General features: G+C 39.8%; 1 protein-coding gene across 4 annotated transcripts; it reads right to left on the bottom strand.

Moving 5' to 3' along the window:
- Positions 1 to 15: 15 nt before the first annotated feature.
- Positions 16 to 27844, bottom strand: EIF5B (eukaryotic translation initiation factor 5B). 4 transcript variants are annotated; one of them, XM_072135771.1, is made up of 25 exons: positions 27608 to 27844; positions 20609 to 20725; positions 19910 to 19991; positions 18586 to 19225; positions 18211 to 18434; positions 17776 to 17926; positions 16257 to 16355; positions 15124 to 15222; positions 13222 to 13272; positions 11356 to 11415; positions 10733 to 11031; positions 10442 to 10549; positions 9907 to 10017; positions 9735 to 9802; positions 9468 to 9609; positions 9249 to 9380; positions 7956 to 8138; positions 7705 to 7866; positions 7053 to 7184; positions 5224 to 5355; positions 4998 to 5074; positions 3249 to 3413; positions 2862 to 3000; positions 1458 to 1619; positions 16 to 757 (listed from the first exon to the last, which is right to left on the bottom strand). In XM_072135771.1, exons 1-25 carry the CDS (start codon positions 27640 to 27642, stop codon positions 650 to 652), a joined length of 3678 nt encoding a protein of 1225 aa, XP_071991872.1. In that variant the 5' UTR covers positions 27643 to 27844; the 3' UTR covers positions 16 to 649. The 4 variants fall into 4 exon arrangements, with proteins under 4 accessions (XP_071991872.1, XP_071991873.1, XP_071991874.1 ...); XM_072135772.1 differs by having other exon boundaries at positions 15124 to 15213; XM_072135773.1 differs by lacking the exon at positions 13222 to 13272 and having other exon boundaries at positions 27608 to 27843.
- Between the last annotated feature and the right edge of the window lie 145 nt (positions 27845 to 27989).

Below are 27989 nucleotides of genomic sequence, written 5' to 3'. Positions count from 1 at the left end.
AAAATTGAGTGGATATAGAGAAAAAATAGCTTTATTTTGACAATGAAGCCATAAATGACAGACACAGCTGATATTGCCCATGTACTTTATTTCTGGCTCTGTTTGTAATGAATACAGTGAGACGCGTTGGCAGGAACTATACAAGCACTGAAATGCTGCCCACAGTACATTTTACATCACCAATTACCACGAGGCAGATACAGAGGAAGCTTTCCTGCTAACCCTTATAAAACGTAGGCACAAATCAAAACCATGGAAAGCACAGTGCCGGGGAAATATGCATAAATAATGACTTCATTCTTAGGTTTTATGTCAAAAGGTTTAGAGGCTGCAGAACATGGAAGCTGCAGTGCCAATTTTACAAGTAAAAAACCGAAAACCTGTAATAAAACTCTTGGACTATTGTTTCCTTTAAAACAGAAGCCAGTGTGGGAGTGATGGAGTCGGGTGGGCAGGCACGCTGGAACTGTGGGGATGTGTAAAATTGAGCACTGTCAAACCAGTGTAAAATTTCTTGGTTTCTCATGGAAAACAAATTTAAACTACTTTTATTTTCTTCTTCCAAACCTCAGGTTCAGTATTATCCTTTGTTTCTCCCATTGCAACATTTCATCTCTTTACATCTCCTTCCAACAGTTGGAAAAAAGTTTTAAATTATTTCAAACACCTTTTTCAATTCCACTATGAGTTGCCAGTCTGTTTTCTGCATCTCATCTCTAAACCAATTTTTTAGAGCATCAATTGACTGCCGGGTAATCTGAAAGAGGAGCAAAAGCAGATATTAACTTTACACAATACAATAAAATTTTGTAGTTACATTTGCCCCTTATTCTTTTTTTGGCTTTTTCTGCATATTTTCCCTTCAAATTTTACCATTAGCAAGTTCTCTCAATTCCAGATGCAGAAGCTGCAACTTTAACACATCTGCCCAGCAGAGAGAGAACTTGTGCAAATCATGACAGATATACTAAGTGGTCCTTGGCCTGGTCATCTGTGCCTACGCCTGCTCCCCCCTACAATTAACATGGAACAAGAGAGTTGCAGTTCCTGGTTGTGCACTAGAAAGCTGGCATACAAGCCATAATAAATGCCATAGCTGTCTCAATTAGGAAGAGACAAAATATGATAATTTTTCAAATAGCTTACCACCTTCAATCGGCTCCTTCCACCTAAATAGAATACTGGGTATTCATAGAATGCAAATTTGATGTTCTGCTGCCAGGTGGGTGGACCTGATCTGCAGCATAGTGTGCAAGGAAATCATAGGGATTACAGAAAACTGTCAGAATCCTTGGAATGGTACCAATTAAAAGGATGAAGATAATAAACATCTTTATTGCTGAACACCTCATTCCTCAGAATATAAAACTGCCATTTTCCTACCACAGTATGACCATTTGTCTTGAGGACCCACCATAGAACCTGCTATGAAAAAGAGAACACACTGAACAACTTACCTTGCTAACAAGGTGATCAGTAGCCTCGAAATGTCTTCCATACATTTTTGGGGACTCCCCAGGGATAGGCTCTATTTTCACACAGACCTCTTGGCCCTTTTTTGCTACATCTACAGTCTTGTGGTTGATCTCAATGCTGGTAACTATTCCAATATCTACAAACTGAAAAAAGTGGCTATTAAGTTAAAGTAGCTTATTAGCTTGGATTGAGTCAGGGTTCAGAACATTTGGTTCCAATACTTGAGTCCCTCCCCTCCATCTTATCCCTTATGACATACATTGTAGTAGCATGGCCACTTACAAGCTCCTCTACTTCTTAAAGACAGCCTATTGTCAACAGTGTTCACTATGTATATTCATCCAAATAAACGACTACACTGACGTACAGCATTTCTATGGGGCATTTTACATAAACTTTAAAGGAAATCTACTGTCAAAACCAAGCATTACTCATAGATCCAGGCTCTGTTACCATGGTAATCTTCTTATATTTGTTATGAATGGTCTCCTTTCTAAAATCAACTCTTATAATAATGCTAATGAGCTCCTCAGTAATGTAGCATGCTGTTCCATGTTGAAGGAGCAAATTGCCATCTCCAACTGTGTGCTTATTGCTGCCCAACTGTGTGTTTATTGCTGCCGAGATTACAGAAAGGGAGGGGGACGCGTGGGGCGAGACTGAGATGTGCTGCTGAGAGCAGAGGGGGCTTTTGTAACAAGTCTATAGCCCTTCAGGCTCATTAGCATAATTTTAAAAGTTGATATTAGAAGGAAGGATGCCATGGATAATAAATATAAGAAGATTATCGCTGTCACTATGTCTGGATCTTTGAGTAAGTGTCCCTGGTTTATCATTATGGATTTAAATGGTAGGCTTTCTATAAGCCAAAGATGTTCCTATGTCTCCTTTTCCAGCCTTTCTTCCTTTATTTCCCATACTCACAGATAATTTGATAAAGCTTCTAGTATTTTAACTCTCTACAGACATTCACAGTTTGATCTTATTTTACAGATTCAAATTCTAGGTATAAAAGACTTAGTCCTTAGCTTCCTGTCCATATCTTTCTGCTGTGTACAGATTAGAAGGCGTTTGAAAACACAGCTCACTGCAGGGGGAATAAAACATGAGAAACTGTTTTTCTTTATTAAAGTATATTGCCAAGTTTACTATCATCACCTGCATTATTTTATTAATTTCTAAAATTAAAATAAAATTTATTTGGTTCCCTTTACAGCACAACTAGTCACATCTTTCACAATGTGGAGAGTCCAGCAGCTCCTCCCCATTCAGCACTTCATGTCATGTAATACTAAGATTTACAAAACCTACCCCTATGTATCTTATTAATATGGTACAGACAAATGATGACCAACCTAATGTGAGTGACAAAAGGGTTAACTTACATTCTTACTCGGAACACATATGGGGGTTCCCTGTTTGAGTTGACCAGCTTCAATAACCACTCCCATGACAATGGGATCCCGAGAATTAAAGATAAACTGAGGAAGAATTCTCACTTTACATGGAAATACCGCAATATGCCTGGAAAAAAATACAATTAGGTTTAGATATAGATAAAGATCCAAATATCTATAACAAATCACCAGTTCTGGATCCCTTAATAGTTCTTAGCTGCAGCAGTGAAACCTGTCATTTCAGATGTCTTTTAATTGCAAAAAACCAATAGAGTGCATTTAGCGGGAGATCGAGATGCCACCCATAATGTAACTATCCTAGTGCAGAACTTGCTCTGCTATTAGGACATGGACAGTCAGGGAGTAGGTACTTACTTGAACTCTTCTTGCTTCTGCTTCTTGTAATCCTGTCTATATTTGGTAAAGGCATCAAACAAGTGGTAGATAATTTCGGCACTAAAAATACGTACACCTAAACTATCAGCCATTTCTTGAGCTTCTCTTTCAATTCGTACATCGAAGGCTAAAATCACAGCATACCTGTAAATGGAAAAAGGACCATGTAAACTCAAACCTTCGCAACAAAATATCCCTGTAAAACTACAAGTATAGAGGTCCCCATTACATAAAGAGTAACCATGCAGAGAAATATAGATAAGACTCATCCCCCCAGTGTAAATACATTGGAGCCCAACTCTGCGCTGGTCTATTCACAGGTTTAGAAATTTCCCTGAGTGTTATTCTAGGCCAAAATAATCAAGTTGGATGATTTATCTTAGTAGTTTATGAACTGCTGAGTCTATATTAGATCAACTTTTATTTGGTCTAGTCACAAATTTCCGATGTACGGGCTAGGTCAATGGTGGCGAACCTATGACACGTGCCAGAGGTGGCAATCGGATCACTCTATGGGGGCAGCCAGGCCATCGGCCCAGCACAGTTCACCAGACAACACTCGAAGAGTGTGCTTTCAGTGCAATTGTAAAGTGACACTTCCTCGGTTGCTTGGGACTGCAGGAAGAGCTGAGAAGGTGTGGACAGGCCCTATTCATATTTGGAGGTCCTCCTGCTGACCCCTTGAGTCTTCCTGTACAGAGAGACCCTGGAGAGAAGGTACAATAATAGTCCAAATTTGTTCCTATGCTTTTTTTGTAATGATTTTTGTTGGTGTCCTCAAGGCTGATACGATTGAAAGATGAACAAGGAGCAATAAGTTACTGCTTAAAACCCTGTGTTGCCACTTTGCGAAAAAAAAGTGTGATTTGGGTTGCAGTTTGGGCACCCGGTATGTAAAAGGTTTGCCATTACTGGTCTATGTCATGCCCCTTTTTCCCAAGGGCATGTCCCTTTTTTTCAGACAAGACAGAAAACTGTGTAAAAATGGTCTAAAACCCTTCATAAAATGTGGCGCACGGCATTTCAGGTGCCAATTACCGTATTTTCCGGGCCATTAGGCGCACCGGAATATAAGGCGCAACAGTCCGATGCGCCTTATATATGTAATAATTCCATATATAAGGCGCATCGGACTATAAGGCGCAGGGTCGGGGGAGTGGCGGAGGTCCGGGGGCGGAGCGGAGACCCGACAGGACGCGACGCAGAGAAGAGACGCAGAACGCGGGGAAGGTGAGCGGGGAAGGTGGAGAATGGCATACTTACATAGGTCCCCGCTACCGGAGACAGCAGATCTCCAGCGGGAACTGCAGACCATGCGGCAGAAGTTGTTCGTGCCGCGTGGTCTGCAGTTCCCGCTGGAGATCTGCTGTCTCCGGTAGCGGGGACCTATGTAAGTAGGGTCCGCTGCCCTCATATAGGGCAAGGAAATCCAAGGCTTTTAAGTGCGCCTTATAGTCCGGAAAATACGGTACTCCAGATGGATGAATCTCCCCCTCTATCTCCTCCTGGCTTACTGACGGAGGTCTAATGCTTGGGATTCTTTTCTAGTATATGTCCTACTTTTTCATTCTATAGTGTGGCATAGTCTAACATCCTTTCACAACAGATCATACATGCACAAGGCCATTACATTTTTTTTTTGTTTATTGGAACAGATTTGTTGTGGGAGGCAATGAACACCCCAACAACATACCCCATTCTCAGGCATGTATATACAATAGAACTTACTGTGGATCGTGCTCCAGCATCACAGATGCCTTCATAACGTCTCTTTTATGTACAGGTCCTATATTAATTCCAGCATACTGTATGGGAGGTAGAATGTATACATCAGTCTTGTGAGCTAATCCTGCAGTTTACACAACCACTACAATTTCCTACAAAACTTTGTGGCGTGCAGTAGACAACAGTTTGGCCTGCACTGGCCACACAAGGTATACATATAGAAACTCACTGGCACTTCTGATGTTTTCAGGAACTCAAGCAGTGCCTCCAAGGATCCTAGAGTAGATGCTTGTACATAGACTCCCTTTTCTTCCAACTTGATAGCATTAAGTGTTTGCTTCAGCTCATGGATGAGCTCATCCTTACAGAAGAGACAAATTATATCATTAAATATGGCAAACAAACATTGATAAAGTTGTAAATTGTAATGGGATTCCAAAAGGATTCAGATATTATTTTCTCCCCTCAAAGGTCGCGATAACGTCTCTACACGCATCTGTGATGCGTGTAGAGGCCGATTTACTCCCCTAAAAAACAACCAAGCGTTTACATACACTTGGTGGTTTTCTCATTTAGGCACTGGCTGGTAGCTCGGAGCTGTGTCAGGGCTTACTGCGATCCTGATCACCGGCACCAGAATATGTTATACAGCCCCTCTTCCCCCACCAGGCCACATTGCGGCTTCAATATAAGGTCATGGGCCCAGAACTAATAACAGCATGCAATCCTGCACACAGCCATCAACAGGATCGAGCTGTGTATGTCACAGCCTGATCCTGTACTGTGACAGGGGGTCGATATAAGCAGCCCCTGTATACAGTAAGAGGCATGCCTGCTCTGGGGAAGGGGTTATGAGGCCGGTGTCAGCCCCATCATCAGCCTGGTCTGGGGAAGGGGTTCTGAGGCCGGTGTCAGAACCCCTTCCCCAGACCAGGCTGATGATGGGGCTGACACCGGCCTCAGAACCCCTTCCCCAGAGTAGGCTGATGATGGGGCTGACACCGGCCCCAGAACCCCTTCCCCAGACCAGGCTGATGATGGGGCTGACACCGGCCCCAGAACCCCTTCCCCAGACCAGGCTGATGATGGGGCTGACACCGGCCTCAGAACCCCTTCCCCAGACCAGGCTGATGATGGGGCTGAGGCCGGTGTCAGCCCCATCATCAGCCTGCTCTGGGGAAGGGGTTCTGAGGCCGGTGTCAGCCCCATCATCAGCCTGCTCTGGGGGAGGGGTCTGGTTCCAACGTCAACTCCAGCCTGCTTTAGGGGTGGGGTCAGGGATCATCATCAACCCCAGCCCACTCTGGGGGCACTGAGGAAGATGTCAGCCCCAGCCTGGTCTTATTACTTTACTTGTCTCAATTGGCTACTTAAGCACAGAAAACAGAGGCTGTAACAATTTTCTTTTATAAATAGATGTCCATTTACACTATACATGACTAGTAGTCATATATTTATATTACTGACAATTTTATACTCCTCGGCCAAAAGTACTCCTTAGAAACTGTGAGAGGAGTATTTTTACCCTTCTGAAGAAATGTTAGTGTAACCTCTGTCTCGCCTAATCTTTAGATAGAATCCGTAATGCACCAAAAACCACACACAGACAAACATAGTGATGCAGATGTGAAGAAGGTATTAGCATAAAAATCAACACAGAACATATTAATCCATCTACAAAATAAGGCCAGCTGCACATAACACACACGCCATGAGTCTTCTATGCAGATTTCTGGGAGGAAAATCCCACATGGAAATTTAAATGTGGCACAGATTGTTTCCATCTGCAGTGTATCCCAACTTTGTGCAGAGCATTCCATATGGATTTTTAAGTCATATATGATTTTAAAAATGGCAATTTATATTCAACTCAAGTGTTACTGAATGGAAAAACTACACCAACACACAACTTATGCATTTTCTTCTGCTCGGTCCTCAAAGCGGTTCTTCATCCAAATTCGCCATATGAAGATTTGTATTGTGTGCAGCTGGTAAATCAGCTATAAATCAGTTTAAAGAAAAAAGTGAGCCCCTGAGGTTAACATAAACAAAGCTTACTCTTAGGACTGGGATTTCATCTTCCTTATGGGCAACCAAAAATGGCAAACCAGCCAAAGTCTTCTCCAGGTCCTTGCCCAAGATCTTCACTCCCTGAGCAGCAAGCACTTCTTTGTGCTTCTCGTACTGATTCTGAAATATTGAAGTGATAAAACCTTAAAACACCCCAATTTATTGTCCAATATAAAGCAGACATTTTATGTAACACTTTTTTATGTAACACATTTTTATGTAACACATTTTTTGTTTCTCGCAGTGAAGGATTTTCACCAGCTCCGGCTGTCAAATTTCTTTTAAAATATTTGGGTCCCACCACCTAGTGTTACAGAAAACGTCAGGAAACCCTGTAAATGGATAAATGCTGCAGAGTCCCTCTGTTAAACTCTATGAAAGGGTCACAATTCTGATTTTATAACTTTCATATAAAAACCATAGGTCAGGTTTCCATCAGTTTGGGTGTTAGGAGCGGATACTAGTTGGAAGCCACACCAATATGGCATTCATGGGATATGCTATGGTTATGCCCTAAATAACGTAGATGGGATCATCCCTTTTAATTGGATGTACTATGTAAAAAGCAAAACTGTTGATGGCATGGCACCAAATTAAAGGATGAAACAATAAAAAAAAATATATATAAGTCACTGGTTACCTTTACTCTTAGTTCTTTCATTGGAGGAGGGAGCAAAAGTCCTCGGATTTGTGTGACAATTGGACCTTCAACACCAGGAACAATAACAGTATCTCCTTCCCTTAGCCGACCATTGATTAAGATTACATCAATGGTGGTACCCATGCCAGGAAGAGCTTTTACCTAGAGTAAGCAAAATTACATTTGTATAAATAGAAAGTAGACGATATACAAGAAACATTGACAGAGGGTTACCCCTTATGTTTCCTTACCTCCATTACTTGAGCTCTCAACTCTTCTGAATGGGCGAGCCTCTTACTGAGCATGGTCTGAGTAAGATCAACTAGGAGGGAAATCAGATTGCCCATGCCATCTCCAGTATGAGCAGAGGTTGGCACCAAAGACACAAAAGTGCGTGGATCTTTATTTTCATAAAACAAGGCTGCATTTAAACCCTTTTGTGAAACAAGAATGGAAATTGAAGCCAGGGTTAAAGTTCATCACACAAAATCAGTACCACAAGAATATTATGAGCTACACCATCTACTGTGTCATCTACCTAGTCACACAAATGTCTGTCTCCATGAAAGGAGGAATGGGCCACTGCCAGCGGATCAATATTAAAAAAATAAAAGTTGCGGCTACATGTGGCAACCCTGGAAAGTTAGCTCCTCTGGCAAACACAGTGTAAGGGAAATTCATCTTTCATAAGAAATATTATATGGCATATTATATAAATATTATATTACATTCTATTGGTTTTTCCTCTGCATCAACGTCATTCAGAGAAGAAGAGGGTTGCATATGAATGCATACATATATGTAGTAGACAAGGTAAGTAGTACCTTACATTAGGTGTGAAAAAATAGAGGGCCCCGGATGAAGCCGTAATCCGGCGAAACTCGAGTCGGGCAGACAACACCGAACGTGCATGAGACTTTTATGAGATTTTTCTAAGGCCTTTTGAATTGAAAAATTTGTGAGTATAACATTAAAGATACACTTTCTCCCAAAACAAAACTGTGTTGCACTATTCCCTGTTATCTCTCGTCACACGGGTGCCCCGTGGGTCGAAGCGGAACGGAAGGTGTTGCAGTGGAGTTCCCCAGCCGGAAGGACCGGAGGGCTGCACAGACACACGCCGCACACCGGAGGGCTACACAGCCGCACTCTGCCTACCGCAAGTTCAACAACAGAACCCACGGGAGCGTCATATAGAGGGAACGTAGGGAGACTATTTTTTCACAACTAATGTAAGGTACTACTTACCTTGTCTACTACATATATGTATGCATTCATATGCAACCCTCTTCTTCTCTGAATGACGTTGATGCAGAGGAAAAACCAATAGATTGTTTTTTCGAACCACAAGGAATACTGGACCTCTATTCCACTATTTTCCTCTTTGCGCCGTCACAATTAGCCGACAACTGTTTAATTTTTTCAAATATTTTGTATTTATTAGAGTAATATTACATGCCTTTTTTAGCTTTGTGTGAAAGGGACATTGAAGTGAATCAAATCTAAAAATGTATTGTTTTGTAGATATGTTTTTTTTTACTGACCTGCTGTGCAAATTCCACAATAATGGCCTTGGTGCGCTCTTCAAACTCATCCTTGGTATTTTTCTTTTGTTTCTTTAATGTAGCAGCCACATCAGTCTCTGGACTTTTCTTCCAGTCATACAACCTGTCAATCTGAATTAGCAGAATGTAAAACATCTCAAAATCCTGACCTTTACTACACAGCATACAACTTATTGCATGAAAGCAAAGGATTCTTACTTTGTTTAGTGCTACAATAAATGGACACTTTTTATTCTTCAACAAATTTAATGATTCGATAGTCTGTGGCTCCAAGCCATGCATGATATCTACCACCAGAATGGCAATGTCACATAGAGAGCTTCCACGGTTCCTCAGGTTACTAGAAATTTTGGAAAGAATTTGGGGAGAGTTAACATGGAAGAGTTGAAGGCATATGTCAACAGACTAAATTATACTATACAGAGATGTCAAGAAGTAAGTTATATGTGGTTGGCAAGATGATACCTGAAAGACTCGTGACCAGGTGTATCAATGATGAGCATTCCTGGAATCTTTATGTCCTCCCTATCAAACTGAATCAAAGAATTCAATATTTAAAAAGTAATTAAATCAGAAATTGATATTGAATAAGTCAAACAATCATTAGTTGGTCGCTTAAGTAGCATTGGTTACTTACATTTTTAACCATTTTTGTCTGTTCTTTAATTGCATCCAATGGAACATTGGTGGCTCCTATTTGCTGAGTGATACCCCCAGCTTCACTGTCTTGTACATGAGTGTGACGTAACTATAGAGTTAAAAGAAATACAATTAAGTCATCAGGACGGAGTTTTATTAAAAGCGGAGTATAGTGCAAGTTTCAATACATCATTTTATTTTTTTTTTTACTATGAGCTACAACTAAGTAACATTGTGCTTAAGTAAATGTATAGAACACATCCCATTCCCTTTGAACTTCATTGACAAATGTCTTTCTTCCCATAATAATCAGGTATCTATATGAAAGTTAGGCTACAAATAAAAAGATTCTCTCCACCCCACTTGCCTGGTTTACAGTTGCAATTGAGCAGTGTAGAAGCAATTCATAGATGCAGAACGTTACACAATATAAGTTGTCTTAAATGCTGGGCTACAGGTCCACCAACCAAACTAAAATTTTTGGCATGATATATTAAGTGTAGATATCACACAAACATTAGAGAAAGACTAACTTTATCAAGGATTTTTGTCTTTCCAGTATCGACATGCCCAAGAACACAAATAACTGGTGCCCGCAGAACTTGTGGGTTGATGGTTTTCTGGTTTTCCAAACGTCGTTTCTGAAATAAGATAAACGTACGTAAAAAAATTATTATTAGATCAGCCTCAATAACAGTTTTCTTTGTAAAGACAACAAACAAACGAAAATAAAAAAGGTATTAAAACTTGAAGTTATAACGAATAGTATTCTCACTATATTCACAAATACAGTACCACTATCTAGCAGGTATTTTCAGGAATACCTCTATTCGCTTCTTTGCTTTATCATAGGCCCGTTCCTCTTTAGTGCGGTCATCATCAGAGTCAGACTCTGAATCTGAGCTGTGCTGTACCACAGGTTTCTTCTCAGCAGGTTTGGAAGGGGGCTCTGCTGGCTTTTCAGGCTTCTCATCAGCAGATTTTTCGTCCTCACTGCTATCTCCCTCATCATCTTCATCCTCTTCCTCACTTTCTTCATCATTATCTTCGTCATCATCCTCATCCTCTTCATCCTCATCTTCATTTTTCTCCTGCACTTCTATGTGCACAGTTTGTCTATTGTCTATTGAACGAACCAAATCATTTTATGTTGGACAGAAGAGACTAAAAATCTTTAAATATTCTAAAAATATTTTTTGCAATCAGGTGATTTCCAAAATCAAAGATGTAACACATTTATGGTAAATGTTTGGTGCAGATTTTAGCAGGTGATCTATAGAAAATTTCAATATTCAAATTGAAGTTTCAAATTAACTAGTCCCAAAATGGTTAATTGTTACATCAGAATTGTTGGACATCACACTACAAATGTGCCTGGTCGGGAAATTCAAAGAACAAAAGATATGACCTTATTGAAAGTCTATTAATAATAATAAAAGTTACAGACCTTTTTCTTCATCGCTGATTCTGGCCTCCCAGTCGTCAACACCAATGTCATCTTCATTTTCTAAGAATTAAGAAACAGTCCAGTTAATTTGCCCTTCATGATCATATTATTGGGCACCAACTATTCTACCCCAAAGCCCCATATACTGTTAGCCACCTGCAGTACAAATTTCTATATTCTAAACTGAAGACAAGACAGACAAAACCCTCTAAGTGGCTAAAGGCTTTTGAATTTCCTCAACAAAAACTAGGCGCAATATGGTCATGTAACATTGCTATTAACCAAGGCAAAGAATTGGCAGGGATGGTGAAATATAAGGGTATGCATCCCATTTTGTAAAACCATAAACTAATATATGTTGGATAAGCATGTACTGATCCATCTCCAGGTGATCAAATATTAACAATAATAACCAACCAACTATAGAAGCTACAGACAGGAAAACACACATAGTAAGGTAACATATTTTTAAGTCTTATCTGCTCATCCAACAAATATGGAAGTAGTGAAAGTTATTTTACCTTAATATTCATCATTCTGTTTTCCTGCCAGCAATAACTAGTACACAAAAAGCAAACAACCTATTCAACTAATAATCACATTTCCTATTCCTTCTAATAAACCTTTGTAGTGGAAAAGGAGAGAGAAAGTATATGGCAAGTCAAAATTTCATGAAGCCTGCTCACGGCTGGGTGCATTGACAAACACGCCATAGCACCCCAACAATCACAATGTATCATTCACTATAAGCATGCAGTTACCATGTTCCTATTAGTCATTGCCCATGCCTTTAGTAAAGCTTCAGGCTTCATCGAAGAAATCCAAAATATTAACCTCATTTCTGTCTAGTAGACCAACTCCAGCAATCATAACATTTCTTGATGTAACAGAAGTAACTTTTGTTGTAGAACACATAGTGTAATTGCTGGGGGTTGGCCACAGCAATTTTCAGTTCTAACATGGTGGAGGGGACATCATTGTACTGCGCACTGACAGGCTCTTGAGGCTCTATAAACTTTAGTACATCTTTTCCTTATCCGTGTGCCAAGAATTTAAATCCATGCGGCAAAGAAGTGGCTGCCACATTACTGCCAAAAATTGCAGTAAATATATTTGCATAGTTGCTGCTTTTCAATGCCTTACAAGTGCCACAAGTTGCTATACAATTCTCCTCTGTGCTCATTAAGATAAATTGATCGGCTTTACATTTTTCTTCAATAAAACCTCAGGGTTTTGCCATAGTTTCAATAATTGCTGGCCTAATGTGGTTGCGTCCCTATTGGAAGTGGATACATGTCCTGACCATAGCAGAAAGGAGGAAGAGAAGACAGCAATCCAAGGCTCCAAATACAATTGGGTGGTGCTCGCAGCTGGGGATCCGGTGCTCAGAGTCCCAAAATCAGCATAAGAGATGGAGAAAGCCACAGCACCCGGTACGGTTCAGTTCCAGAAAATCTTTATTGTATCATCATCCAGGCATAAAATTGCAACATTTCGAATGCTTGAGAAAGATTCAACTAGAATCGAAACGTTGTAATTTTATGCCTGTATGATACAATAAAGATTTTCTGGAACTGAACCGTACCAGGTGCTGTGGCTTTCTCCATCTCTTATGCTGACCATAGGAGAAACACAAGGATCAGCCTCCGCTTTCTGCTATGAATTCACAAGGATGTTTTTGGAGCAGATGGGTGGAATATTGAAACCTAAAAATGGGAGTCTTAGAAGGTCTTTGGGATAAATGGAAGTAAACACCAACATGACTATAGGATAGCTAGATTCTACACAGCTAGAGATTAATCTACAGGATTATTACTGGCAAAGCTCACAACAATCAAAGCCATGCATCACGTGGTGCTAGAATACCTTCTTTATCTGTCCCACTATCCTCATTAGAGTCACACTGGAAAAACATGTCTGGAAAGTTTGTGAGAAACATTCAGTTTTGGAAATAAAAATAAACATTAAAACACAAAGCTACAGACCAACACACCAGCATGTAAAGTAGAGCAAGATTCAGAGGAAACCTACTGCTGGAAGCCCTACATTGATGACAAACAAGAGCAGCACATTTAATAATGGAACCAAAATGGAGATTTGCTCTTTTTTTTTTTAACTGTCTTATGCATTAAAAAATAATGAGGGCCGGGCTGGGGTGGGCTAGTTAAACATAATAAACATGTACTTTCCTCCTCCGGCGCCGCCGATGTGCCGCGGTCCGCCTCCTCTGTGCGCCGGTTTGTATACAGGGGCACACAGGGAGGTTCCGGGCAGCCGGCCGGAAGCTCCCATCCGACACCATTTCCCAGCACTTACAACGCTGAGAGATAGGGAGGGATTGGAGGAGCCGGCCAGATCGGGGACCGAAAGTTCTCAGTGTGCGGCTTCTGTGCCCCTGTAAACAAACAGGGGCACGGATCAAACGGACCGCGGCTCGGGACATCGGTGCCACCGGAGGAGGTAAGTACATGTTTATTATGTTTAACTAGCTTTCCCCAGCCCGGCCTTCAGTAATTTTTTACAGCCGGATAACCTCTTTAATCACTACTTTATAGAGTTCTGCAAATGAACTATATGGTACGGTAAGGAATCTAAATTCACTACTTGCACCTAAAACATCGAGAGCCAGAGATCGCACTGCAAACAGCGAGTTTGCAGTTGCTATTGGAGATGCAACTGTATAGTAAGACAGAAAAAAGAGAGAAGGCCACAGCATCCAATATGATGAAAAAAGGTTAAAGCATGCTTGACAAAGATTCATGGTGAATTGAAACGTTGCAGTTTTTTCTATGCCGTGTGAATAAAGGTTTAACCTTTTTTCATTATGTTGGATGCTGAGGCCTTCTCTCTTTTTGTCTTGGACTACGGATCCTGTACACTAGGACCCTGGGCTGCGTGCATCAAACAAAACAACTTTTGGTAATTGCATAGGGTGCTGTCTTTTTTTATTTTTTTTGCAACTCTATAGTATACATCCCTGGTCTCCACTGAGCGTACGCTGCAGGTGTTTTCCCAGTAATGCATTTGTCCAAATATTGACAGCCACATCACTAGGTAGACACCCAGCCCATTGGCATCAACAGATCAGTGCGCCTGCTGCCAATTTCCGTTCCACCTCCTGCTTTCAGGGGAAGAACGAAGCTCACTGCAGGAGCCAACAATGTGATATTCTGCTGCCCTCCGTTGTAAAGATACATCCGGAATCCTCCCAATGTATCCTTTCAACAGAGAGATGAAAAAGAGATCTGAATGCATCATTATACAGTTGTATAAAAATACAGTCTACAAATCAGTTACCAATGTCTGCATGTTCATGCGCTGCAGACAGAATCCTGTGTGCTCTGGTCTACAATGGTTCTCATAGTTTACGACACCTGATTGCGACTGAGCCATACGGCTTGTCTTTCAATTTAGAGGGGAGGAATGCGAAGTACTCATATATCCGCTCTGGACGAGTGAATATAGACTTAGTGTGGCACGGTGCGCTAACCATCTGAAAGACACCACTGTCATTAGGCAGTACTGCTTCCATGAAGTGGGTACTTTGTTTGAAATAAGGGTCAGGTAAACAGTATGTAGCATTTCTGGAATCTCTTGCGCACAATGGGAGGAATTTATTAAGAATGGCGTTTTCAGGCGGAGACTATAGTAAATGTGGTGGCCGGGAACCAGAAAACATTAAAACGACTTCAGTTTCTCAATGCTATCAGAAAAGCCAAGACTTATTTACCAGCAGATGTTCAAATTTACATACTGAAATTTACTCACCAGGAGGCTCTGCAGACAAGGGGGGCTCTTCTTTTTCTGGCACCGGAGAAACAGGAACCTCATCAACTGGAGAACTTGCCTCCACTTGTTCTGAAAAACCTAAATAATGTTCACTTTATGAATCATTCTGCTCCAAAAGCTATTATACAACAAAAACACACATTCAATTCACAGTTGTAATCCATGTTTGTTTGGTTTTCTTTTAAATAAACCAACTTCAAGTAGAGAGTTATCTGCATGGTTTTCCCCAAAAGGCAAAGTAAAAAAAGTCTACCAGAAACCTTGTAGCCAAAGAAATGCCTTACATTCAGATTGAAACTTGCCAAATCACTCTCTGTCAAAAACACTGCGCCAAAAACTGGCAGTTTGGAAAAGGATTGAGAGACTAGATGCTCAGCGACTTCAATGACACACAAACAGTGTAAGTGAAAACACTTATACTGCAAAAAATATGCAGTTTCAGATGGCAGAGGCAACTACATAAAACTGTCGGACAAATTTACCAGGCCAAAGCCCACTCAGAGCAACAGACCTTGGAATGTCATTTCAGTTTAACAGAGTGCGGTCCAAGCTAGTAAACCCTTTCACACACTATATTTTGCATCATATAATAATAGGTTCCGCCCCACTGATATGGCATAGCTGGCATTTTCTCTCTAGCCCACAAAAATATAATTTTTACTATCCCTGAATAAGTGGAACAATCCCTTTTAAAGGATACAAACAAAGAGTTGAGATAGATGAAGGTGGCAAAGGGCGATAATTTCCAGGCACTACTGAAAGCGATACTCAGCTTTCTCAGATGTTGAAGGACTATTGCCCAGGAGCGAGTTTGATGGGTGGAACTCACATTATGTGCTGACTGGAACATACGGCTCAAACACTCATAAACCGGAACCTAACTCAGCAGGTCAGTCAAGTTCCGGTTTATGTTAATTCGAGCCGTATGTTCCAGTTAACACATGCTGCGAGTTGCACGCATCAAACTCACTCGGGCAAGTTGGGTATTTAGCAATTAATAATGCTGCCCAAAAGACAATAACAATGAAAATAAACACTGTCTGTAAAACATTTACAAACAGATAACAATACAAAAGGTAATATGCGTTTGTAAAAGATTAGGGAAGACTTGCCTTCCTTATTTTGAGTTTGCTGTTGAGCCTTCTTTTTCTTTTTGTTTTCATAGATCGGCTTTTTCTTTGGCAAAGAGTCTTTAGATGGCACTTCAACACCTGTCACAGAAAACCAAAAAAATCTCAGTTTGCACAAAGAGACAAAAAAAAATAAAAATAATAATATTTCATGAATCAATAATCAAAAGTTATCCAGAATAGCATTAATTGTCAGTCCCCAAAACTGCATACTGCTAGTGAACACAAGAAAAAAAATGTGTAATACGGTATATCTTCATAAATGTAAAACCGCTGTTTTAAACATAATTTCATCCTCTTAGGCTCCAAATCCCAGAATTATGTCTTTTTAGCGAGTAGGACAGAAGCTCTATGCAGCGATACTCCATATCCAAGAGCATATAGACAACTACAAATTACAGGTACTGTATGATGTCAACTACACTCCAAAACCCAGGAGCATGTATCCACCACAGAGGCAAACAGAACACATCAGCGATTACCTTTATCTTTAGGTGTTCACTGACATTTTTGCAATTACATTCCAATCATATTATATTTAAATGAAATCTACCATCAAAATCAAGAATGATAAACCAGGGACACTTTCTTATAGAACCACACAATGACTGTGGTAAGCTTCTCAGATTTTGTTATCCATGGCCTCCTTCCTTCCAAAATCAACTTTTCAACTAGGAGGCCATGTATAACAAATAAGAAGATTACCACAGTCACAGTGCCTGGATCTATGAGTAAGTTACCCTGGATTATTATGCTCAATTGTGATGGTAGATTTTCTTTAAATGCAGAGAAAAATTACTACGCAGAGACAAATCTGTATTTACACCCAAAACACTCATTTAATTTTTTTATTCCGTCAATACATGCTGAAGACATACATGTGACATGATAGATACCAAAGAGCCCCAATAGATCACATTTACTAAAATGGAGTCCATTTGGATTTAGTGTACACAAAAATGTGGAGTACGCTTGACATTTTAGCCCACGGTTCATAAAGGTGCTACCCAGAGGCTGAACTAACATTTTTCCCGAAGGGTAATAATACTCCTGTTAATATTTTGAGGAGTATTTTTAGCCGAGGAGGAGTATGAAAATTTCGGTAATACATCTATATATCTTATAGCCGTATATAGTGTTAATAGACGCTATTTATACAAAAACATAATCTGTCTGCTCACCGCGCACACACCAGATACACAGATTGCAGTGTACCCCCGGCCGTGGCTCACACTCATCCGGCACTGCTCTCAGGTCCCGCGCTACAATCACGCTACTGACATATTCCTTCTTTGAAGCGCGCGCCGGGCCGCTCAACCTGCGCGCTACACGGAATGATTGCCAAGCGTATCTTTACGCATGGCAATTATTTTGGGGGGTAATGGCGCCTCATCATGCTTCTATGACACATGGCAAGGCGTTAATGCGATCTCTGGTTCTACTAAAGATTTAAGATTGCCTAATAAAAATTGTACACCTCTGCTCCAAAATAATTATTAACCTTGTGCTTGAAGAACCATCAGCGTAGCCATATGACGAGCACGGGCCTCTTTCTGAGCTTTTGTCAGTAGCTTTCCTTCTTTTTTTAGGCGCTCTTTTCTTTCCTTCTCCTTTTGCTTCTTCCTTTCTTTCCTTTCTTGCTCTAAACGTTCCTAGAAAATGATGTGATAATATCAGACCGATATCCATAACTTTGGTTCAACAAAATCACTTTGGCAACTTTTATTGTGGCCCTTTTATAGTTATAACATTGCCATTTGAAAAGAACCAAAACGATTAACTTCTGTCAGACCCACTGACAAGGCAGCTCCTTGCTCCGAGACAAGAACGATGTGCCATTCTTATGGCTATATGTGCTGGAAACCACCAGTGATAAAGACCAGGTTGTATCATATAGTCACTGTACTATGATTTCATTTAGATATGAAAATATCACCTCTTCCAGACGCTTGGCTTCCAGCTCTTCTAGCCGTTTCAGTCGTTCTTCCTCTTCTCTTTTTAGACGTTCTTCCTCCTCTTTCATTCTAGCAAGAGCTTCCTGCATGGCTTTCACTGTGGCTGAACTTGGGCCTTTCTTTTTTTTATCTTTGTCCTCTTTCTCTCCTTTCTTTTTCTTTTTGTCTTTTTTCTTTTTGTCGCCTTCATCATCCTCATCATCATCTGTAGAAAAGAAAATGTATATTATAATACATTTAAAGGCAAGCGTGAAGCACTGTGAAATACACATGCAGCCTGAACCATGTACCAAAGTAAGCCATGCAATTGTGTGCAATAAATCAGACACTTGGCAATTAGTAAAATCTGCACTTACCTTCCTCCACTTCTGCAGGCTCTGCTGCCACTACAGGCTTTTTGTCCTTTTTGGTTGCGGTCTCTTCTGGTATTTTTTCGGGGGCACTCATTTTAGCAGGTTCTTTTTTAGGACCTTCAGCCTCTTCTTTTTCCTTCTGCTTCCTCAATTTAGCTTTTTCCTCCTCTTTTTTCTTACGCTCGCGTTCCTTTTTCTCTGCCTTCTTCTGAGCAGCCGTCTTTATTTTGAACTCTCCCTCCTCATCTCCACTATCAGCTTTAACAACGGATTTGGCTTTTGGCTCTTTCTTCTTCCCCTTCTTACCTCTGCTGAGCTCATCAGAGTCCTCATCACTATCACTAGGAATATCTACTTTTTCTTTACCATGATCCTTAGCTTCCTTGGTAATCTGGGTCTTTTTATTGATTGGTTCATTTTTGCCTTTACCTTTTTTAGAAGTTTTATTAAAATGGCTATCATCACCATCATCACTCTCCGACATAATTTTGGGCTTTTCTTCTTTTCTGGGTTTTGTACTTTTATTTTCCATTTCATCACTATGGTCCTCATCTTCATCAAAGCTGGCTTTCTTGCCCTTCTGTGCCTTCTTTTTCTTTTCCTGCTTTGTAGGTATAACTTCTGGCTCTTCTATTTCTGGTTTCTACAATCCAAACAAAACATTTATAAAGAGTTTGCAAGCGGTTTAAACTAATATTAGTATTTATCTTCTCTGTTGATCCATAACAAACATTTTGACTGTTCTGCATTTGCAAAACACCCAATTTCCTGAGGAGGCTTTAAGGGATTTCCGGGTGTAAAAATATTCACAAGCTATTTTATGGACAGGCCATCAACATCAGACTAGCGGGGAATTGACACCCAGGAACAATAAAGATCAGCCATCGCCAGCACTTCTCAAGGTTTTACAGCATAGAAAAATTGCCTATAAGTAATAAATATCAACATGTCCCCAACAATATCGCCTTGGTTTGGGAAAATTAAGGAGGCGATGCTCATGATGGATCTCAATGCTTCTCAGAGATCAAAAGGAAAAATTCCAGAAAACATGGCGCCATTGGATTACTTTTCAGCATTCTATGAGTACCTTGTCAATTTGCTTTAAGGAATGTGGCTTTTGTCCCATCCTGCTCTTTCCATGGTTCATTCCCTTCTGTTTGGCATTTTAGGTTTTTGTGTGGTATTGTCAAATAACTGAGCCATTTGTACCTTTTACACCACTCAAACCTTATGTTATCATCAAGCAAAGATTTTATGTCTGTTTGCTATTGTTTTGTTTTTTATTTTAAATTCGAAAATATATATATATATAATTTTTTAAACACACCTTTTGTACTGAATCCTTATTGGATTTTCCTCCTTGATTTTCCAGAGAAAGTTCCTCAAGCTCCTTCAAAATATCATCTTCACTAAAAATGAATGAAACACATAAAATGTCAAAGTCCAATCACACGCTTTGGCTTCAACAAGTTTACAATTCACTGCAATTCACTGGAGACAAGCAGCATAAGACACTGGTCAGACTAGACATTACCATTTGTTTTAATGCATTGTGTACCAAACATACCTTGAGAATGCTGTAGCTACACTGATACAGAAACATATCTGGTTTAATCCCTGAGTGGTTTTGCTCAAAAAACAATTATAAAATTCAGCACATTACACTGAGCTTCCTTAACTGTCCAGAAAGGACTAATCAACCGGAGCTGGATAACTCATACATAGCAGCTGGTGGATGGTGCAGCAATTGATTACTTCTGCCTGTCAGGGACAACACAGTGATTACATAATTTTCTTAAACAGTGCATAATTAGGGTAAGAGCAGCCACAGGAGCGACAGATCTTCATTATAATTTTATAATTGTTTTTTTCTGCAAAACCACTCAGTTCAGGGATTATACAATATATGTTTATGCATCAGTGTAGCTACAGTATTCTCAAGGTATGTTCATAATGCATAAAAGCAAATGGTAGATTTTCTTTACAGCACAAGATTTAAAAAAAAAAACAAAACAAAACAACTCACTCAAAATCCTGCTTTTTCTTTTTTTCCTTCTTTTTCGCTTTACCCTTTTGCTCCTTGGAAGCTCCAGCTCCCTCTATTTCTGCAGCAAGGGCATCAAGGTCGACATCATCCTTGCCACTGTATTAAAAACAGTTAAATATTTTTAGTATGAGATTCGGGTGTAAAGAGGACTCATTAGATTATAGACATTTAGGTGGCTCCACACAATGCATGTAAAAGGTCATAACAGTTTCATGGATAATTTTACCAGCATGCACATGGCAAACGTTACATGATCTGTACGATAAATATGATGTTTAATGATAGGGAAACCTCTTCTACTCCCTTTGTCTTCATACACAGAACAATATGAATACCGTATGTAGCAAACTAGGACACATTGTCACATACAAAAAGATCACATAAACAATTATTGAAAGTAACAAAATTATAATATTTCCTAATATGATCATTTGTCACAAGGCTGATATTTTTAAGCCCAATGTAGAAATCGTCATTGTAGCTACAAACATCAGGAGCATAAAAACAATCTGTATAAATTATGGTTGATAAAAGACAATAAGAAGAAATAGTGTCAAATAACAAGCAAAACATTGTGGAAATAAACACACAGAAATACTTCTCAGTGTGATTCGCTTGTATAAGGCAAGCACTTTCTCCAGCGCTGGTGAGGAGCAGCTACTCTCATCTCTTTATATAGCATTCCAGAGGGTTGCAAGCGATTGAGTCAGAAAGAGGGAACTTCCCAGACTCGGCAGAAAGCTGGATTTCCCTGCTATCCATTAACTTTAACACCAAAGAGCATTCAACTGCTTTGCAATTATGCGAGATGTTAAACTATTTGTAAAGAAAAACCTAATCGATATATAATACAGCAAAACCCCTCCAAGAGACCACACCTTTAAGAAGATCCCCTTAAGGATGCATCCTTTTTCATTAATTTATTGCTCCCCACCTTCAAATATCTATAACTTTCATTTTCCCGTGTAGAGCGCTGTTTGAGGGCTTATTTCTGTGTACTTCTTAGCGATGGTATTTATTATTACAAGCCTTGTACTGAAAAGTAGGATACATTTTTTAACCCTAGGTCTGATTGATCCTACCACAAATATTCTATATCATTTTCCACATCATCTATTACAATGTGAAAATAGCACATTGTTAAAGATCTGCAGAAAAGAGAAAGACTGTAACCTTAAAGACAGAAGGCAATTATGGCGACAGATCGTCAGGGGAAGCAGCAATCAAAACAAAGATTGCTGCTTCCCCTTGACTGCCACCGGCAAACAAAGGGTTAACACATGCGGCATATACGTCAAAGAACGTTAAGCTGTTGAAGGACCAATTTTCGGTGTAAATATTGGCTGATCTACTCAGAGGTTTCACAAAAAACATAGAACACTAATATTACAAAACTGTTATTAGGAAACTGTAGCTGCAAATATAAAGAGAAGATAGTTTCCAGTACGCAGATACAACCAAAAAAAAAAAAAAAAAAAAAAAAAAAAAAAGCTTCAAAAAATTATTTAAAAAAACCTAAAAATTCAACCCCCTCCCCCTTCTCTAGAAATGATATAAAAAGGAATAAACAGTAATAATTAAAAGCAGATTAGGTATCAACGCGTCCCACAATTTATGATCTATCAAGATAGTGATATAAAATGGTTAGTGCCGGAGGTGAACCCCATAACGGAAAATAGTGCCCAAAATGTGCAAAACGCTTTCACACCATTTAAATCACATTAAAAAAAATGTAATAAAAAGTGATCAGAAGGTTCCACAGTCCTTAAAATAGTAGCAATTACAACGTCAGCTCATTTCACAAAAAAGCTCCATACACCACAGTATGAAAAAAGTTATTAGCGTCAGAATATGGCAAAAGTTTTTTTACGTACAAATTTAATTTTTTGAAAATGTACTAAAACCTGTATAAATTTTGTATCACCAAGATCGTACCGAATCAAAGTATAAAGTAGCGTAGTAGTGTTATTTGGAGCGCACAGAGAAAGTCGTAAAAACTGAGCCCACAAGAACGTGACAAATGCAATTTTTTGCCAATTTCACTTTATTTGAAAATTTTTTCCAGCTTTCCAGTACACGGCATAGAATAAATAACGTCACTGAAAAGTAACATTTGTTACACAGAAAATAAGCCCTCACTCAGCTCTGTACACAGAAAAAGGAAAAAGTTATGGATTTTTGAAGGTGGACAGTGAGAATTTAGCCAAAATACTCTGCATCCTTAAAGGGTTAAGATCTATGGCACAACAATCTCAGCCGTTTGTAACTGTCCTAAAACAAAGTAGACCAGACAGTACAAGATGTGTTAAATCTATCATAGGTGCTTCTGCAGGGGGATGCACTTAGTACCTCTTTAGACATAACTATCTACATTTTGACTACATATAAGTTGACTGACTTTGCCTCAAATTTTGGTGAATTTCATTTTCTATTTTTATTCCCTGTGTAAAGATAATTTCTTATAAATGTAGCCATGTTGTCCCTTAGAAACAAGACTGTATCTTGGATACGACCATCTCTATTGGAGGCATTGCACAAAGAAACAAATAGTTTTTTTTACATATGAAATGTCTAGGAGTTACTGCATGTCCACAGCCATACCGTGGTAATGAAATCTGAATCTAGATTGTCTGGCAAGGCTCAATAGCACAGGTCTGGCTACTGCTGCCAGAGTGCAGAGGTGGTTGTATCCAAGGACAGCTATTCCTAAGGAACATGGCTACATTTATGGAAAATTATCTTCACACAGGTAAAACATTTATAATAACATGCAATTGAAGAAATGTATATATGGCAAATTAATTAAATGTGAATACCCAGATGGGAATACCCCTTTAAGTATGAATGATCACAAATCCATGATTCTGTACATTTCAAAAAGGGTTCACCTATATTACATATAAACAATCACACAACAAGTACAGAAAACACAAACCTAGGACACGACTGTGTCAAAGAGGGATCACATTCACACTGCCAGCCATGTGCCACAATTTCAGCCATGGAAAGGATAGAGGATTATTGGTAGGTACACTTCAGCAGATCATATTCTACCCAGGTGATGTGGATAAGAAATAATAATGACATATTATGTGACTTATAGTTGGCTCACAACAAAATAACAGTATCAAACAAACCAAAGGACTGATGTGCGCAAACTACAGATGCAGCCATGTTTACATGACATCTTTTTTACCACTCCATTGGTAGCTAGTAGGAAATGTTACACCCAGATTAGAGAGTGTCAGCAGAACCCCCAACAAGCCTGCACAGGAATGATGAGGTCAGCACCATTTCAACAACGATGACAAAGAAACACTTCCGAGGGACATTATAGAAGTGGGTGTCAATGAATCCACCGCATTGAAAGTTCTCTTCCATTATAGTCCAATACAAGCCACTGCCACATGCGACTGAAAGCTGTTGACACAACCTCACTGCAGCACCTCTGTATACCAATAGAAATTACAGCCAACAGGAGGCGCTGCACTGGAGTTCTTCAGATCAATAGATTGAGGCCTCAGGTAGTAATACACACACAAAAAAACTTTATCCAGGACAACCATTACTGCTCTGCCCATGCTGCAGAGGAACAACAGTAAAAACAAATGCAAACACCCTGGGTAAGCTGTATGACAGTGAAGACAAATTTTCTGTTCCTGTGATCTGCATGCAACCAATGCTGCCATGTGGCTCTGGCCCAAGCCGGCTCATTTAAGCAGACAGTTTTGTCCAGCCTGTTTTCCCAGTTATATTTAGCAATATTAATATATACAAAAAGAGCAAGAGATGTGTCATCTGACAATATACAAAATCACTTTATTGAAGTAACAAAAAGGCATACATGAAATTTGTATCCCGCCATAGACAAGAAAGACAGATTAAAAACAATTAAAATTGTACCAATTCAGCAATATTAAATAACTACCGCACTTCCAGCAGAAATGTATTTCTCATGGATGGCAATAACATTGTCAGGATTGGTAACAATTCCTTTGCCCTTGCTGGCAAATGAAACGTTTTTTTCCCCGATATTTCTTATCTCACCATTTCAACAGAAATATGAAACTAATAAAATAGTATCAAATAACTTGGCAGAACTTATTTTAGCAAAACTTCTCAACTGCAACATAACTTGTAGATAGAAACTATAAGGTCAGTGCACAACAATGGTGAAAAAGATTATTTTTCCCAAACAAAGACTATTCAACTATTCATGAATTATGTGTGGGTCCAGAAGTCTATGACCTTTGTATAGACAGCTTTACTTCTGAAAAATAGCCCAGTGGGGATAAATCTACACAGAACTATTCTACCCTCTGCCTTTGTTGGGTTGCAAGCTGCTCATACACTTCACTGCCGAGGGTTCTGAGAGAAACATGCATAATGTGGAGCCCCAGTTCATTAATTGAAAGAAAAAAAAATTTTTTTTTAAAAGAGGAGAAATAAAAAGAATGAAAAAGTTATCCACCCCACTCCCAAATAAAAACAAAAATGTTATAAAAATGAGTCTGGTCTGGCAGCCTGGCAGGGAAAATATCTGAGGCGTTCGCTCTGTAGGTTGAATTTCATGGCATATATGTAATGGGGACACATGGTCCTGCCTGTGCCTGTATATTTTTAGATTTGTATGTAATGTCATTATATTCTGCACTTTATTTTATGGTTTCCATATTACTGGACAGACTGTAGTGCAGCACAGGGGTACCACAGGGGACAGTCCTAGCATCTTTTCTGTTTTGTGTTTACACAGCTGACATAAGGCATGATCGCGGGGGAATGCTTTCTGCAGAAATTTTGTGACGATACGGTTGTGGTAGGTTGTATCTGTGACACTGAGTCAGTGTATCGTAGTACAAAGGAAAAAGAGTGATGTATGTCTACCTATCTGCATAGATGAGCTTGTAGTCAGGCAAGTTTCTGAATATAAGTACTTGGGGGTCTATGTATATAAGAAACTTGATTGGCACTTTCATGTCAATTAACAGGTGAAGAAATTTCAAAGCAGATTGAAGGATCTTGGAGAGCACAAGAAGTACAATGTTTGTAAACGCTTGTTGTGTAGTTTTTATCGATCAGTGCCGGAAAGAGTTTAATTTTTTTGCGGCCTCAGCGTGGGGTACAGGAATCACAATTCATGAGAGGTCTAGACTAGATAGTCAGATCAGGAAAGCCGGGTCTGTAGTAGGAATCTTGTTGGATTCCTGGGAGATAGTTCTGAATAAGTGAGTGCTTGGCAGATTCAATAAGATTATTAGGGACCCGAGAAACCCATGACACATTAGCGAGTCAGCAAAGTGTGTTCAGTGGTAGATATAATCACTGGATGTGTAAGACAGATAGAATGAAGAACAGTTTAGTCCCATCTGCTATTAGATTGTATAGTGATGGTAAAACCTGTATGCAGTAACTGTTTGATGCATATTAGTGTACTAATCTATGACATCTTGGGGGAATTGATTTATTTTTATCAGGATGTGTGTATCTGTATTAATGTTATGTAATTTATTGTAATTGTATTGTTCTTTTTATGGAGTAGCGTGCAAGAACTGTATTTCCACTTTGCGGATAATAAAGTGATTATTATTATCTTGTGGATTTGTAATGTCAAATACACCATATTTAATTGTAGCTGCCCGTACTTATTTTTATGCTTGAAAAATAATGCTTGAGCCCAGGTTTTCATTGGCATGAATAAAGTGACCCCCCCCCCCCTTCCATTATTATACATGTGTTGCTCACAATAAATGTATCATTGTTGCATGTAAAATGCTGTGGTCAGCCTAATATTTACACGCCCACAGGTCATTTATACATATTGTCTGAGATAAACAATTTGGTGCAACCATTTCCTGTAGTTAGGCTAAATTCACACTACCTTTTAAATCTCCATTCCTTACCTCCATCAAAAAAAGGTAAAGATTGGAGGTTTAAAGTAAAAATCCCACTGACATCAATGTAAATTTTACAACATCCATTATGTTTAATTAGGCAGGTATCCATTATTGCTTTTAGTACTGCCGCCACCGTAATTTTTTTTCCACCCAAAAAAAACTGTGTGGATACGGATACCTGCCAAAAAAGAACATAATGGATGACATAAAATTTGCATTGATGTCAATGGGATTTTTAATGGATATGTTAAACCTTTGCTCTTTTTTTAAGAGATGTGAGGAGGTTACAGAGGTTTGAACAGTAAAGTGAGATCTTAGCCGTATATGTACTGATAAAAATGCCCGTCCGGTACTGGCTTATTGTCACAGATCCAGCTTCTCTAGTTACAGGTTAACAGTACTTCCAGAGGAAGCCACAACATTTCTCTTTGGGGGAAATGTAACATTATTTAAAAAAAAAGAATGGTCACATTACGCTAAGTCACACCTTATCACCACACTACAGGATAACTGATGAGTGGGGTACATCCCCTAACCCACCCAAATTGCAGACACATTCAGTTCATTAGAAGTGAATCAGATGGCAGGATGCATGTGCAGGAGAACACCCCAGGCAGTTATAGTCTTTCCTACAGCTGGGGTAATACCCTGTACGGACACCCCAGATCAGCTCTTCATCCAGGTTATAAGGGAGTCCTATGCGACCTTTAGAACAGCAGTCTGGGATGTACTGTTTCTATAAGCAGCAGCTGAAGCCCCCTGTCAGGGACAGGCTTCTAGCAATAATACTACGTGCTGCTAATGCAGGCAACATGAAGTGCTGACAACAATAGTCTGTAATCATGCGGTCAGCACCCGAATCCGCGCCGTGTCATACTGTACAGCAATGTGAGGAGATTACAGGTCTGCGGCCATGAGGTAACATCGGCTGGGCCCCCTAGACATGTGTGGCCCTCCCATAGAGCTGCAGCCGGCATACGCCACTCATAGGCCTTCGCCTCAGAGGAGAAGCAGCACAGCCGCCGGGCCAGGGCGGGAGGAGACACACATATGATAGCATGACGTGAAGCGCCCGGATAGTTACCTCTCCTCTGCCTTGCTCTTCTGCTTCTTGCCCATGGTGACTGTTGTCCGTGTACTTCTTCCCCGGCTCTAGTACCTCGCTGCATATGGTGCCCACAAGCTGCTAGCGGCTTCCTCTGCGCATGCGCACGACCTTACTCTCCGTCGCGCCGTCAGCGATAGCTGCGCACGTCCAGCCAATGGTGAGAGCCTCCAGTGGTGATGACGTCTATGCGGACGTAAAGAGAGATCGACAATTCTATGCGCCGTGCCCGTTTCAGTCATGTTTTGAGAAATATTCATTTATTATACAGCTACAGATGTGAAAAATAATATTTCCAGAGACCATAGCGAAATATACCCGCCGAGACACTGTGTCGTTTATCACGTTTGTTTGCCAGACA

Source organism: Engystomops pustulosus, chromosome 2 (genome assembly GCF_040894005.1).
Source record: "Engystomops pustulosus chromosome 2, aEngPut4.maternal, whole genome shotgun sequence".
In the NCBI taxonomy this organism is placed as follows: domain Eukaryota; kingdom Metazoa; phylum Chordata; class Amphibia; order Anura; family Leptodactylidae; genus Engystomops; species Engystomops pustulosus.
The sequence above is the reverse complement of the archived record's forward strand: the minus strand, read 5'-3'. Positions and strand labels throughout refer to the sequence as shown.